The following is a 16070-nucleotide window of genomic DNA, read 5'->3' on the forward strand; positions in this document are numbered from 1 at the left end:
ATAGAACCCACTGAATTTTTGTAGAATTAATAGGGAGGTTTTTAGTTTACTTTCCTGTAAATTAAGAATATCACATTTCAGTTCCCTTTTGCTTCCTCAGTTCTGGAAAAAATAAAGTACATCTGTTATTTAATTTCTTTATCTCCCTAGGCTGCTGTAAAGGCTGGCCTCAAAAGACAATTTTTCTTCAGTACTTTGAACCCTAATAATATTCTATTGTATTCTGAGAAATACAGATTGGAAATATCTAACTAATGTCTGTTTTCTCTTTCCACAATCTACAGCCCATCCACCTTTGAATTCCTTAATGATTCCTGCTTCAAAGATCACATCCCGCTCTTTGCCTTCTTTACCTAATCCTCTGTTTTCTATAGCACAAAGCTGCTGTGGCTCCGTGCTAGAATTCCTCATTTACCATATACTGTCTTTGCTGTCTGAGTCAATGCCTTCCTAATGTGAATATGCTTCTATTTATAATGGTTTTAAAGTTACAATAGCATAAAAAAATATGGATACAACCTGGAAGATAAAAAATAATCTTAGTAGAAGCAAATGCTCAGCTTGGGTTATTTCAGCCTGAACAAATCATGTTTGTCTGATGTAGACAACTAAAAGCAGAATCTCATAATGGGAAAGTGCCAGGAAATCTTGAAAAGGAATCACACTGCCAACTATGCTTATGAAATAAATTAGGTTTACTAATGATTATATTTCCCCTCATATCTGCAGAGGGAGCACAGAGTTCCTGTTCTTCGAAGTTGGGATGTCAAATGTATTTCCTGACAGCTCCAGCTCACTTTTCATTATTGATAAGTTAAAGCAGCGTGGCTCTTAGCTGCTCTTCTGTAATTAGTTCAATGAGTTTAGGAAACAGCCAGAGCTTAGTCGGAAGAGATGAAAAGAAGTCACACATAATATGATAGTGGCACCTGAGCCCCCTCTGCCTTGCTGCCAAGCTAACACTCAGGATGTTACAAAATGAAGGCTTCATGCCTCCTGTTTGACAGTTCTCTTGGTGCTATGTCCTAGGAATGGAGCAGTTATTACTGAGGAAGGAAAATGCCTTTGGTGCTAATGGGTATTTGGGGAAATGGCAATGTTGGCAAACTTGAAAGGCAAGTAGGTCAAAGGGATCTCATTGTGCTGAGGTGAGATACAGGACAAAAACAGGGTGATTGCAGCAGTTTTTGTTTCTCTTAACTTAGTTTAATTTTGCTAGCTAAAGCAGTATATCTAAGAATCCTGAAATATTTTACTCTTTATTTTTTTTACCCCAATCCACAGGTTAGCTGAAAGGGTAATTCACCTCTTATCACAGAATGGATTTAGCATGTTTACTTAAAACCTTCCATGCTAAATCCCGTATAAAGACATAAGAAAATGATTCTGTATAGCAGCTCTTATATGAAGATTTAAGTATTATCACACAGTAATAATGAAATCTAAACATACAGCTAAGATAAATGATGGAAAATTATACATAAAAATAGGAAAATTCTCTATAGAAGAAGTCTAAAGCTTATCATAAACAAAGAAAAATTTGAAAGGACCAAGAAACTTTGAGAGAAACTCCACTGAGGTTAAAGGAGACAAGCATAAAAGGAATTTGTATCAGCAGAAGAAAAAAAAAAGACTACAAAGAGCAAACCAGTTGCCCAGATATGAAGCGATACATGTATTCAAGATTATTTGTGTGTGATGGAAGAGTAAAGGTTTCTTTCTTCAGAATGTGTCTGAGGTAGTGACTACAGGTAGTGTTATTGTCCAGTTGGAGTTTTTGCAAGTTGATACACTGCAACAGATTTTGGGCCTTCTGGAAGGTTCATGGAAGTAATGTGAAAAGCTACTGCATCATGATAGGAAAATCATGCCAAATCAGTAGGGATGGAAATAGAAAATAATCTTCTTAGATATTAAAAATAGCCTTGAAAAATAAGGGGAAGGTAACAGAAGAAATATAAAGCTGTGAAGTATGTAGGCAGGTGCTGAGTACAGAAGCAGCATGCCAAGAAAGTGAAATTTTATACTCAAAGCAGAAAATTAATTTCTCACTTCTAATTAGGGGATAGCTGTGATCATGACTAGTATGGGTGGGCAAAGAAGGTAATTCATATTTTGGAAGAAAACAGTAGGGTTGCCAGAAGACTTGCAGTCTGAGACTTTATGTCTCGGTTTACTTTCCAAAGGACAACTTCACAAGATTATCTGGCATTTCCAATTCTTGATGGAGATAGGAGAAAAGATCATGTGCAATATCTTCTGTTTTTCTAGCACTTGTCTTTGTCCTGTCAATTGTACTAGCTTGCATAAAACAGGGAATTTGGAAGCAAGGGCAGGTATGAATGGAAAAAGGAGTTTCAAAAGTAGAGAACTGGTCAAAGACATAGATACCAACATTAAAAAAAACCAAACAGAGATAAGCATCAGCAAATAACATACAGAAAGAACAAATCTAGCTGGAGAATATACTGATATCAAAGAAATGACGAGCTGATCAGGGCACTGGGAAGATAATATCTGCCTATAACTAGAACTGTCAGTATGAATAAAACAAGAAAACAGTCAAAATTAGCAAAACCACCATACGTTCATAAAAATTTTAGGTGAGATGGAAAACAGCTGTCAGGTGAAAAATGGAACAGAAGACTGTTTAAAGAGTATTGTTTATATACTCATTTGTGACCCCAGTCAGAATAAAGTGCAAATAAAAGACAGCTCTCAGAGAAAACTCTAACTGCTGTTCATCAAGGTGAGAAGCTGGATTTAGGAAGTTCTGGATTTAGAGAGTTAGTAAACTGCAGAAATTTTGAGTCTGGAAGACTGAGAATATGATACTCAAAATAGTGTCAGACTTGGACAGGAAGGAAGAAAACTTAAATCCAGCACTTGATTCTAGTTTTCAAGGAACAGATGCTATAGAAATGTGAGGTAATATACAAGCTATCGAAATCTAAGAAGAGAGAAGAGAAAAGGTTTCCATTAGGACATGAAAATCATAGAAATACCTTAGTATTGGCTGGATTCTGTCAGAGATGGTCATCACGCACAAGAGTTTCTGGCATGCAGTGTTTATGAATCTGTAAAAATGTAGGCACCTAAACACAGATTTCGATGTCCTGAATTTTGGCACCCAAGTTTGAAAATACTGCATTTGCAACAGGCTTCCATCTGCACCAAAATTACCGTGATACCATGCTATTTGGTTTTGATCAAAGGCTAGTAATAAGTTGCATTTCTTTCCATCTTTATTAATAAGTAGTTCCAAAATCATATAGTATAAAGAGTCACATGCTGAAGTTAAAACTCCTGTAGCAATTCTGAAATGCTTATGCCCCCTATACAGAATGCTACAATATAAAAATCTAACAGTTTATTGCAGTCTATTAATGGGCTGGTTTACTAACAAGCTGCTGCAGCTAACCCTGTTTAGGTCTTCCAGCAAAGGGGTTCCATCAATAGGACTTTGTTCACGGAACAAAGCCTGACATTGCAACAAACGTCATTTGATCAGTGAGGAAGCCATAAATTCATATTATTGATTAAATTAATTATAGAAATTGAGAACTGCAGCATATACCAGCAGCTGCATTTGATTAAATATGTTCTCGGTGTGTAAGCAAGTATAGGAGGAAAAGTTTAACTCAAGTAGAAGTTCCTATTTGGAAAAATATTTGGAAGATGAGACTTGCCTAAAAATTAATCCCCTTCTCTAACTATAAAAATTATCCTGTCAGCGAGCCGTACTTCTCTGAAAGACAGAGGAGAACCAGATGTTAAGATATAAAGACATATTGCCTTATTTATTTATCTGTCTTTCTCTCCAAATCTAGTAATTAGTTCCTGAAAAATTCATTCTATTAGAGAAAAAGACGACAGCTCATTAGCAATGTCTTTTTACTTTTCCCTTAAGTTTTGAGAGTGATTTCAGGGTGGTCTACCAAATTGCATACTCCATATCCTGGCAAATAGCAAACATTACTCTCCGAGTGACAACTTATACATATGCTACATTTGGGGAGAGATCTTGCTTGCCAACAAAGTTAAAAGAGTCTGCTGGCAAGCAGCAAGAAAGTGGGGAGGGGGTCTGAAACCTGGGTTTTCCCCAAACTCAACTTAGTTTGCTTTTATCAAAATTGACAAAAGGTAGAAGATGTGAAAATTTCATAAGCAGTAAGCCAAAAATATAAGCATCTTGACAGATGGTTATATATTTAGCATGTCTTTCAAACTTGTATCACTTCTCATTAATAAGAGCATCTAAAATATTTGTAATCAGCTCAGATTGTTTATTGACATCTATACAGCAAGGTCATGATAATCCATGCTCGGGACTTTCACCTAGGAAATGAGAGACAAACAAAAAAAAACCCTACAGAAGAGTACCTGAGGTACTCGATGCTTCTTCACATATATCCTCCTTCTGTGGAATAAAAGAGGAACGTGTAAGGGCAGGGCTAGCGTGTCAGATACAAAATTAAAAGAAATTCAGCCTATTTGAGTGCATGCTTGTCTTAACAGGGACTTTTGAGTCAGAGCACTCCAGTTCTGTCACAGGGATCTGAATGGTCCTGAGACAGATGAAGGGCGCAAATAAGCTTCTAGATTGCAGCGAAAGACAAGAGTTAATGGAGAGGAGGATTCAGACAGCAGATCCAGAGGAGCTGCTGTTTTTGCAAAGCAGGCAGCTGCCAGCAGCTGCCAGAGAAGTCTTACGGAACCTACCAGGCAGCGGGACATTGTCCCAAACTTGTAGCAAGTCAAGCTACCAGCCCTCAGCGCAACCGTATGTTTAGGCCTAAATCTCACCTAATCCAGGTGTAACTTTCTCTAGGTATCTGTAATCACATAACCTACTTCCAATGTATGCGTGAAGAAAGATGCTGTCGTGTCAGGTACCACCTCCATAGCGCATCGTCAGAAGAGCAGTCACAACTTTGCCACAAGAGAAGTTTTCAGTATAATTCTAAAAAAAAACCCAGGAGAAAACCAAAACATAGCTGGGTTTCCTGAAAACGTGTCATTTAGCAACACTATAGGAGTCGTCTAACTAAAATGCCACCAAAAGTTTTCCTTCTCAGGCCATATCACTGCTGTATTATTAGAAATCCTGAATGTTGTTGGTCTGTTTTTTTGAGGAAGAACAAGATAGAAGAGTCAATAACCTTTGAAAATTTAAAAAAATGATACATTTGTGGACTTAACAGATGGAGATACAAGAGTAGTTTCCAATTACTACGGAAACTTATTTGCTAAGCATGACAAAAACATTTAAGTTTTGCATTTCAAAAAGAATATAATACTTATGTAAAGTTGAAAACTGCACTCCAAAATTAAAAACCTCTTTGCCTAATAATATAAGCGGTTATTTTGCAGTGTGTATTTTTTTCTCCTATGATGGGAGAGAAAGAGAAGGCAGCAAGAATCTTAGTTTGGTTTCTTTTGGAGAAATGGGGATTCTATTATTTTGAATTTGGTTCTGGCTGATCCATAGATATTAGCTGGAAAACGTGATAAATTCAAAGGAAGGGAATAGTTTGTAAGAACTCCTAATAAGCATTCACAGAACAGAAAATCCATCATTCACTGTGTATGATCAGCACATAAGCAGTGCTTTTTAAAGGTTAGTAGTTGTTATGGTTTGTCCTCAGAATCTTAATTATGAAAAATAACAAATTTAGCATGGGTAATTGTAGCACTGTTAATTTTAATTCATATTTCAAGAGTGCAGAAACACATATACAGATAGTAGAAAACTTTTTGAACTGAATTACACTAATTTTTTCTCCAGATTAATTAAATGAGTGCTCTTTAACTCTCTTTGTGATCAACCATAATCAGGCCTTTCATTTCACCTTCAGGCTTATGCTTTCCTGAGTGATGCTACTTTCATTAAATTTCTCTTCTTTTTCTTGCATTTAAATTGTTTCTTTTCATTCATTAACAAACTGTACATGAACATTTGTTGTCCATATGTAATTGTGATAATAGAAGTCTTGCAAACTGAAATAGCTCTATGTTTTCCCACTCTGAGGGCTGGAAAACTTGTCAGTTGAAATATAACAGGCTGCCTTTGCCAAGTTTTCTGGTTACAACTGAATAGGAATAGCTGTGAAATTAAGTAACATTTTCATACTTGATGCTTTGTCAGTTGTTTAAAAAAAAAAAAGATAGCTAGCTGATACAGCAATCTAAATATGAAAACATACTAGCAGCTTCTGGGATAGGACTACTATCCCAGAAATGCCCGTTTCCCAAAAATTTCCTTTTTCCCAACCTGAAGCATCCTCCTAGATGAAGATTTTTGACCAGGCTGCAGGAAACCATTATCTCAGCCATGTCTGTTGACCACGTTCAGCTCAATGGTGCAGCACACGTGCAGTGTGAGCTGCACGGCTGGCGCGCACAAATCCCTCTCGGGGATGCTCTCAAAGGCGAGTGTTTTCCTTTTGTCCATCACCGCTCTCACCGAGTTTGTCACACCTGTCACTGCCTCCAGTGGGAACCAAATCGGACACGTACGGCTGCGTTTGGGCAGTCTTCACCTGATGTCTCACAGCCCCATGGAGCGAACATCTGTACCTTGCTCCCATTTGAGTGCTTCCGTAAAGGCAGGCCCCTCTAGCAACCAGCCAGCCAGGGTAGGCAGCTCCTCACAGAAGGCAGGCAAACACACCAGACCAACTTTTAGTATTTATTATCATACCAGTTATTTTGCACTGTAATAGGCTATGTATGTATGTTCAGCTACCCGAGCATCCTGGGAGACTTCTAAAACCTGGCAGCAGCTGCGGGTATTAATAAACCATAACTCACTTTCCACATCAATTTCATATCCAGAGATCAAAGAAACTATTTTTAGACATTTTAATATGTTAATGCCAAGCTTTAATAAATAGCATGTACCTCAAGAGCGTGGGCTGGGCGAAAACCTGCATGCTTGTGTCAAAGCATAACGTTACAAGCAGCATCTGCCAGAAAACGGAAAACTACAAGAACACGTATTCAAGTAACTCATTTAAAGTACCGCGGAGGCTCACAAAACCGCAGGGGCGGAAGTGCCCCTCCCCCGGCCCCCCGGGTCAGGGAGATCCGTGCTCGGGCACTGCAGGTGCATTAAAACAAGAGCCCACCGGCCTCCCCGCCGCCTGTCGGGGCCTGGGGATCGCCGCGGTCCCCTCGCTCGCCCCTCACCCCAGGGCCGCGGCGCGACATGGCGGCGGGGCACCCCCCCCCCCCCCCGCCCCGCTGCGCTCCTCCCCGCCGCCCGCCCCTTTCCCCGCCCGCTCCCGCTTTGGCGCCAAGCGGCGAAAGAGATCGGGGCCGCGGCAGGATGAGCGCCCACCAGCCCAGCCGCCACGTTAACGGGTACGCTGCCTAGGCCCGGCCCGCGTGTGGGCTCGCCTCCCTGCCGCCGAGGGGGCAGTGGCACGGAGGGGCCGCGGGTGCGTGGGGGGCCCGCGTGATGCCGTTTCCAAGCTCTTCCCGCCCGTCAGCCGGCGGTTCCCTCCTCCACTAGCACCGTGCTCCCCCTCGCCCCCCTGACTGATTAAACTGTCTTCCTCCTCGGCCTGGGCCGTTCTCGCCTGAGGCTTTAACCCCTGGTGGCGGGGGGCCGACAGCCACGCCGGCGGGCCCGCGGTGCTGCCGGCCGCGGCCTGCGCCACGCGGCCGGCCCCGGCGCGTGTGTGTGTGGGGGAGAGCGGCGGCACCCGCCGCGATCACCGTCCGGCTGCTTTCGGGGAGGCTGGTATCCTCCGGCAGCCGCGCAGCGGGTCCGGTCCTGGCTGGGGGGGCTCTAAGCGGGGCGGGGTAGAACGGGGTAGGCAGCTGGGCGCGTAGCCCGCGCCGGGCTGCTGTGGGAAGGCTCCCCGTGGAGGTCGGGCTCCGCGGTGCAGAGGGGCTCCCACATCGCGGGGGCGCGGCGTGGGCCCGGGCAGCGCCGGCTGCGGGCGTGCGGAGGGAAATGCCGCGTCACCGCGGGGAGGCGTTTCTTGAAGCTTCTGAAGGCCCTGTCGTGAGGGTATGGCCTGTTCTATTTATTTTTTGTAATCATTGGGATAGGAAAAAGAGCAGGTAGGGTATCTTGTATTCTTTATTTCCTAAAGTGGTGACCGGCATGAGCAGTATGCAATTAATTAAAGTCAAAGAAGTGATGCCGTAAAATCAGATAAGAAAGCAGAGGAAAAACTTAAAAGGGGAGAAGGGAAAAAAGTCTCATACCCACCAGTTCTCCAGTTGTACTATCTTGTTGTGTAATTGACCATCATAATTGTCCTATGAAAAGATTTGAGGTCATGTATTCTGTTTTAGGATTCTCAACGAAATTTTTCATTAAGGTAGACTTTTTTTTTTTTAGCAGCTGAATGAAATTTCTTCCTTTTTCAGATGGTGTTACAGCTTACTTGAAGCCTAGATGGGTGAAAAAGAACTGAGAAGGGAGGCAGTGTCCTCTAATTGCAGAATCTTTTTCTCTGTTTTCCTTTGAAATACCGTTTACGCAGACTTTTCTGCAGACTAGTAATCACTCTAGAATTTAAGGATTCTTTTTTCCCCTTTCTTCTTGACCAGTGTTATCTTCATGGCTTTCAGTTCCCATTATTTTTGTTCGTAAGTTCTTATGAGCTATCACAAGGATAAGCCTTAATTGCTTATTTTACAGCTAGCTATAATATTTTCTAGAGTAGCTTTCATTGATGGAATTCTAGAACTTACAAATGAGCATGAGGAGGATGATCAGCTGCCCCAAATCCATAAACTTAATTTTCCCGTGTGTGCTGGACTGCTAGCCAAGTCCTTGCCTTCTGCTTAATCAGAAGTCAGGTATTTTATACCCATTTCACACTCTTGTGTTCCTATGCGTTTAGTTGAGGGAATTATCTGTCCAAACACGGTCATGTTAACTAGAAGTAATTGACTAAGGTTTTTTTTTATTATGTTCTCTTTGATGCAAGCCTTCTGCTCATTTTTCAGATGTTTTCCTCTCTGCTCATTTTTCAGGTATGCTTCTCTCCCTGTGAAGCTGGTACTCTGAGGGACCTCCACTTACATACAGTTCTGTATTTATGAGAAAAGTAAATAGTAGCTTTTGGTCTGTTTTGAATAAATAGGGTTGCTAGGGAATAGTTTAACAAAAGGAGATCTCACAATCTCATAGTTTGGAGTACTATTGTCTTTCTGGAGCCCTTTCCCCAGAATGTTTTATTCGGTGTAGTTCTGCATTGTGTGTTATGTGCCTTTCCGAAGACCACGGCGAATGTCACGTAGTCAGGAATGTATTAAACTGATCATTTAAAGTCTGATAGTGTTTTGGATTTTGTAAATCTGCTTTTGTGAGATATTTTAAATAATCACTCAAATTAGCTGAAGCACCTTCTTGGCATTTCAGTTAACCTGTCAAAGTTCAGTTTGGCATGGAGAGGCGTGAGGGCATGTCTTTAATTTCTTCTTTCTGCTGTGAGCTTCTTTGAACACTTCTCTGAACACTTTTTTTGTTAGTAGGATACAGCCCCAACCTTTTAGTTATGATGATTCAAGCCAGTTTGGGCACTCTCAGAATCACATACTTGATTTTTGTGTTTGCTTTGACAATTGACACTTCTGGGCGCTATTCACAATGTTGTCAAAGTGAGAGAGAGGTATGCTGGTTACACCAAGAGCGTATGTTTCTCCCTCCTTACGTTGACGCGATGGCCTTGGAGATGATCCTCTTCCTATCCAAGAACAAGCCAAAATTGCTAACTTGTGATGTGCCATATATGAACTATTCAAAACCAGCAGTTCATCTTTGGTAAATAGCACCCTGTAGGTTTCTAAAGTACAATTTTATCATGTGCTGGCATTGTCTTCACTCAGTGTAACCTCTTTATGACAAGCTAACTGCAAGCCTCTAATATATGCTATTTTATTTTTTGGTTATAAAAATAATTAACAAAATAATTGTCTTGTAACATTTGTTTGTCTTCAGAAAGTGCTGGTACTAGAGTTGCTAGGAGATGTCTTGCTGCTTGCAGTTACCTATGATGTATTTTTCTGCGTGGCTATACATTGCTAGAAGGGTATCTCAGTCTTGAGCTGTAGTCCTTGGTAAGAGGAGCCCAAGAAGAAAAGTACTGTGCCCCTTGTATTTTGATAGGATAATTATTGTATTTGAGACGTTCCATTGTTTTGGTTTTCAAGTGTAGCAATGATAGGTGAGAGTTTGGGGAAATTTATTTGAATTTGATCTTTTCCTTAAAATTTGCAATATGTTGGGGGGGAGGAGGGGGGGAGAGAGAGAGAGAGATGTCTGTCTTTCCTCTCTCTGAGCTGAAAAGCACAGAAATTCCCCTGTTCCATCTTACGCTGTCCGAGCAGTCTTTCAACCATAAGCAGGCAAGAGAAAATGATGCATCACTTTTTTTTTTCCTCCCTCCTTCCCTCAAATAAACCCCCCAGTGCAGGGAAAGAAGCAACCTTTTGTGTCACTCTTATACATTATATCTAAGGGAAAAGTTCTTGAACCCATCTCCTCTTGGTTTTTAGAAGGCTTTCATAGGACATAATCTCAAGAGAAACTTAGCAGGGGACTATCAGAATGGCTCACAGCCTCAGTCTTTTGCTAGTAAGTGTTGTAACACGAGGCAAACTCATGGCAATAACTGTGCAGGCAGAAACGAATGACTGCACAGGAAGCTACCAAATAGAAATCTAGCGAGCACTTGTACAGAAGTACAAAATAGCTTAGATTAGAGGCTTACAGTTAGTGCAGTCATCATAAAAAAGATTATGTTGTTTGGGTGAAAAGAATGCCAGTACATGATATACCTGAATCTTAGAAATATACAAGGTGTTATCTATAAAGGATAAATTGCTCTGTCTTTGAATAGCTCAGTGCTCTGAATAGCTCAGCCTTCTTATCTAAAACTGAAATTTGCAACCTCGCTTGGGTGCCTTTCCCCTGAAAGGAAATGTTGCATATATATGTTCCTGGAAAGCACATAACACTGATGGTTTTACTGTTAAAATATTAGTGAATGTGCAGTCTTCTTAGCGAGGTTCTGATCCTGGTTACTTTAAACTTGTGCACATTAAAAGAATACAATTTGTAATAACTCTAGCTATGTGTTATTTGCTGATGGCTGTTTTTTTCCATGAACTATAGTTTCGGAAATGAAGCATCCTGCAAAAAACGAGAGGATTATTTGGAATGGCCTGAATATTTTATGGCAGTAGCTTTTTTGTCAGCACAAAGAAGCAAGGATCCAAGTTCTCAGGTAAGGAGGCAATGTATAAGAATAACATAACCTAATCTATATTGCACATCGCATCAGATGCACATGTAGCACTTTCAGGGATTTCTTATTAAAAGTTATTTCAGTATATAGCTATTCATTTTTTAACATGGTCAGCACCTTTTGTTACAGAAATTCTCTTATTGGGCCTGACCTTGTGTATAATTCTGTGTGTACATTTGTGGCTTGGAGTTTTGTAAATCTTTTCATCTAGAGGTTAAAATAACACATGCATTTTCTCTCCTTTTTCCAGTAAATATAGTTACTGTTCGAGGAGGATATAACCACTGAAAGTTTTAGATTGTAATTTTTTAAGACACAGCATTTTACAAGTTCCTTTTCCTCACCTGTAAGGGTATAAAAAATTCCTTTTTGTTTGTTCTTGGGTTGACTGGAGTTTCCTTCTAGTTTGGTTCCTCCCTCAGGTTCCCCTTCCGCCTCTGCTTCACTGTCTGTCCCCATTCTTTGCTTCTTTCATGTGCCTCTGTTGAATATTGGTTTGAGGCAATTGACACATCTCCTGAAACATGCTGTTCTGCAGGACCTAGTTGTCCTGTTCGTCTTCCTTTGTGTAAAAAAGTTCAGGAAGCAAATCCCAGCAAAGCCATGGAGTAAAATGCATGTTAACAGTCTGCTCAATTGCTCGCTGGCTTCTGTACATTATGGCTCTTAGTTCTCTGAAGGTTATTCACTTAGGGCTAGATTTTTGTTTTTTGTGGTTGATAAACACATTGTGTGAATTAAAATCAGTACTATTGCCATTTCAATAAATATAAAATATGGACAGAAAACAAAAAAAATGGGACACTTCTTCATTCTATAAGGGTCCAGACTATGCAGACTTCAATTAAAGTAATAAAGTGTGGGAGTTAAAAGGTCTGGTATTTTGGTGCACGTTTGCATAAACAAGCCACAAAGATTTGTGCGCCTGTCTATGGCTAGGTCAACATACTGTATTTCTGTTCCATGTTCCATACCTTTTCTTTTGCTGCTGCTGCTCATACTGCTGCTGGAAAAGCTAGTTTGGGGAGTTGAACTGACAGAAGACTTACGTTTAGTAGGGTTAGTTCAGTGCCAGTTCTGCTCCCTGAACTAGGTTCACTTCATAGTCGGACAAGGAGCAGTGCTCGCAGGCTGGGGTAGGGACTGCATGACCAAAGGGGTGGCAGGGTTGCATCTGCCCTGATTTATTTTAAAGCTCCACCAGTTAGGTACAATTGTAGCCTTGCTCACTAGATGGTGTGACTTAATATAAAGTGAAGCTTGTATCTCTTAAATGAAAATTGTAGGACTGACTTTTCAGGTCTCATCTTTCTTGTTGATACATCGTTTTGCATGCTGTTGGTACTATATAAATCTTATTTTATTTAGGTTGGTGCCTGCATTGTAAATTCAGAAAACAAGATTGTTGGAATCGGATACAATGGGATGCCTAATGGCTGCAGCGATGATGTACTACCCTGGACAAGAACAGCAGCACATAGACTAGACACAAAATATCCTTATGGTAAGGCTTCTTGTGGTTGACAGGTCAGACTTGTGATGTCTGTATATGTGAAAGTTCAGCTGGTAAAATACCGATCAGTTTTTCTTCCACTTGCCTGATTTGGTTAATGTGCCCATATGTGATACATGAGGATAAAAATCACAGCTCTGAAAATAAATGAAAACAGTCTTTATGAAGGACTGAATTCCTGGTGAAGTATGTTCATAAATGATTAGCCATTTTGGATTGTGTAGTGAAAACTTGTAAATATAAGGCAGCTCATTAGCACACAGTTGCAGTGTATGCAGATGATTGCTGCTTCTGTGTGTGTGTGTTCATCTCCACAGATATTACAGAGACCATGTATATGCAAAAAAAATAATTGGGTCTAAAATGCAGGTATCAAAACTGTAAACTCCAGTGGTTGTGGGAAATTCCAGTGTTCAGGTGTTGATGGCATAGGCAATACATATTATGAAGGAGCTTAATTTTGTTTGTCTTGAAGTATGTGATTGCATTCTGTCATTCCATGCCATTTTTGCCTAATCTGGTGCGTAGTGGATCTACCCTGCTATGGGTGAGGTGACTGTCATTGTTTATTTCAGCCTCTGATTTGATTCACATTTACTAAATAGGCAAAAGGAATGAAGAGCAAGGGCAGTTTCATGGTAAATGTGGCTGAGTGCTGCTTCAGATCATGTCTTTCTCTTTGCAGCAGGCGTAGTTTGGCCTTCTGCAAGCCTGCTTTGAAGGGTCCTCTGTGAATCTTGGTGCACCTATCAACAGGGCTGTACAGTTACTCCTGTGGGCCAGGTGTGGTTTGCAGAACCAAGGAGACAGCTTGCTGGGCTGCCTCAGGCTTCATGCCATGAGTGCTGGGCATGGACGTGGAGTTGAGAGCTGCCTTGTGGCCTGCAATAGCTGATGTTGGGGAGGAACGGTGGTTAGGACTGATAAGGAAGGGAGGAGTGTATGCTCTCTTAAATCCCCCTTCTTCATCTTTCTGCTTCCACACCAGCTCCTGCGCCTCTGTGGGTGAGACCAATGCAGAGGAAGCCATGGGCACAGGAAAAATGGGTATTAGGAGCTCCTTCATCCTGTGCTGCATCTAAGCCCATCCTGCGCTCAGGAGTGGCAGGGGGAAGAACCACAAAACTGAACAAGAGCCCTCAGAAATTCTCCCTTCCCTCTGCATGGGTGGGGGGAAATGAGGACCAGTGTTCAGCTTTTGCAAAAAGATAGCGACTCTTTTCCAGTGTACAGTATTTATCTCTGCCTACTAATTCTGTTTTTTACTTGTAACTTCTAACAATTGGTCTAATACAAAAATTAGACTTGCATGAGTTTTGCTGTTTCGTGTTCACCCAGAGCTCCCTCTAAAAACGGGCATTACATTTTCTGGTTTCCCATAGCGTTGCAGTGAAAGATGATACGCAGTGCTTCAGCACATAATTCATCATTTTCGTATTTGAGTTCTTAAAACCCCGGTACTTTGTCCTTGTTCACTTTACCAATTTATTATAAAACCTCTAATGTTAACTCTTAAGCTTGAGACAGTTTCATATTATTTTTCATAAGAGATGTATTCCCAATACTAGGGCCAGCTCCTGCCAAATTTTAAGTCTGCTCTAAAGCACAGAAGCACTGGTTTTACATATAATGACGGTACCATAATGATACAACTTGGTAGACTGCTCTTTGTTTATAGGGTGAGGAAACAAGTGTTAGCCCATTGATGAAATACGAAGTACTGAAAACAGGATATTGATTTTGGTTGAATATTTATGCTGCTGTAAGGTCTCAGTTCTGAACTAAGATCAGTGTGGGTGGTCTCTGGGACCTGAGCATGTTCCAGGCACTCAAATCTAAGCTGACCAATTTAAACTAAAAATGCTGTATGAATTTGTTTGGAATCTTTGTACAAGATGACCTGAAATTTTTTTTTTTTTTTAGTTAACTCTGACTCCAAAAGATGTGGAATAAAGTAAAAATCTCTAATACATGGTGTTTAAAAAATGCACTAACCAATCTAACAGCCTGGAGAGATGAGCTCATTTCTAGGAGTTGGTCTAACTACTGCCCTTCCCCCCAGGAATCTTAGTCTTCACCTCATTAAAAAAAATCACAACTTTGTAACATAAAGTGTCTGCTGTGATGAATAAACGACCTATTTTGTAATTCACAGATCATTTAAACTCTAGCAGTTTCTTATTAATCTTGATAGCACAGTTGACAGACCAGACAAGTATATATTAAAAAAAAAAAATCTTCTGCTTTAAAAAATTCTGGTAGATGCAAAGAGACACATAGAATTGCTGCTAAAATCTCATTAAACTGTCATGTTTTCCTTTCTGCTTTTGCTAATCATCACAGCATTTGTGTAAATGGAACTTTTTATCCTTGCTTTTTCCTGACTAGCTTGTTCAGAGATGGTACGCTCTTACTGTGTGCTCCATTAGCTTATCATGGGAATGCTGGCACCTTCATCACTAGAGCTGCAATGTAGCTTATTAGGTAAAGCTGATCGTAATTGTGCATGTACCACCACATTGACTTAGAAGATGTCTTCTAGAGCTACTTCATGCATCTGCAGTGCTACAGAAAAGGGCTGGGGGTGGATCTGAATGTTGACCTCCTGGTTTTATGTACTGCTGTAGATTAGGCATAAACATTAGCTTACTTCCATCTGTTTTGGACCACTCTGACTAGCTTTCTCCAGAGCAAAGCCTGAGTATTGCTCTGCGAATGGCTTGCTCAAAGGCTGCTCCGGAGGGCCGGGTGGAAAAAAGGCTGCAAGAAAACTGTCATCCTGTATAGACCTATAATGCAAAGCCTGCTGAGATGGTATGCTTAACCCTCTTTGCTCCCTCAGGCCATACTGGGGGATATGCAAGGCATACTCTGTTTCATGTTGTGAAAATACCACTCTGGTGGGCTGCAAAAAAGTCATCTCACTTCTTTATGCACTTTGAACTGAGACATACAAAATAAGTATATGGTGCCATGGGACTCCTGAGACTTGGAGCCTTGAGGAAACCCAGGGCCAAGTGCTATGTAATGCTGATGGAGCCCTGAGTGAGATGAACATGAGCCAGTCCATGCCAGTTGGCCTCGGGGCCAAGGGTCAGTCCCTGGCCCTGTCTGTATTTAGCAGCACAGACATAGCAGGGGATTGGACCCAGAGGCTATCTTTGCAGAAGTGAGTTAGATGATCCTATAATAAATTTATTGAGCTCCAGCAGAACAGATGGATGCATTGACCCCACAGCTCTGATCAGATTCACTGTTTCACGGTTAGAAAACTTCCAATTTCC

The 16070-nt window shown here is 41.0% G+C and overlaps 1 protein-coding gene across 5 annotated transcripts in view; it reads left to right on the forward strand.

Moving 5' to 3' along the window:
- DCTD (dCMP deaminase) overlaps window positions 1–16070 on the forward strand; it is a 58475-nt gene that overhangs the window by 31083 nt on the left and 11322 nt on the right. Inside the window, exons 1-4 of one of the 5 annotated variants that reach the window (XM_076336461.1) lie at window positions 7903–8020; window positions 8998–9071; window positions 11141–11252; window positions 12642–12777. In XM_076336461.1, the coding sequence (XP_076192576.1) occupies window positions 11202–11252; window positions 12642–12777 (187 nt within the window). In that variant the 5' untranslated portion in view covers window positions 7903–8020; window positions 8998–9071; window positions 11141–11201. Of the gene's footprint in view, window positions 1–7296; window positions 7366–7902; window positions 8021–8997; window positions 9072–11140; window positions 11253–12641; window positions 12778–16070 lie in introns of those variants that run through there. The other 4 variants (XM_076336463.1, XM_076336460.1, XM_076336462.1 and 1 more) reach the window with 4 other exon arrangements.

This window comes from Aptenodytes patagonicus, chromosome 4 (genome assembly GCF_965638725.1).
Source record: "Aptenodytes patagonicus chromosome 4, bAptPat1.pri.cur, whole genome shotgun sequence".
Lineage (NCBI taxonomy): Eukaryota > Metazoa > Chordata > Aves > Sphenisciformes > Spheniscidae > Aptenodytes > Aptenodytes patagonicus.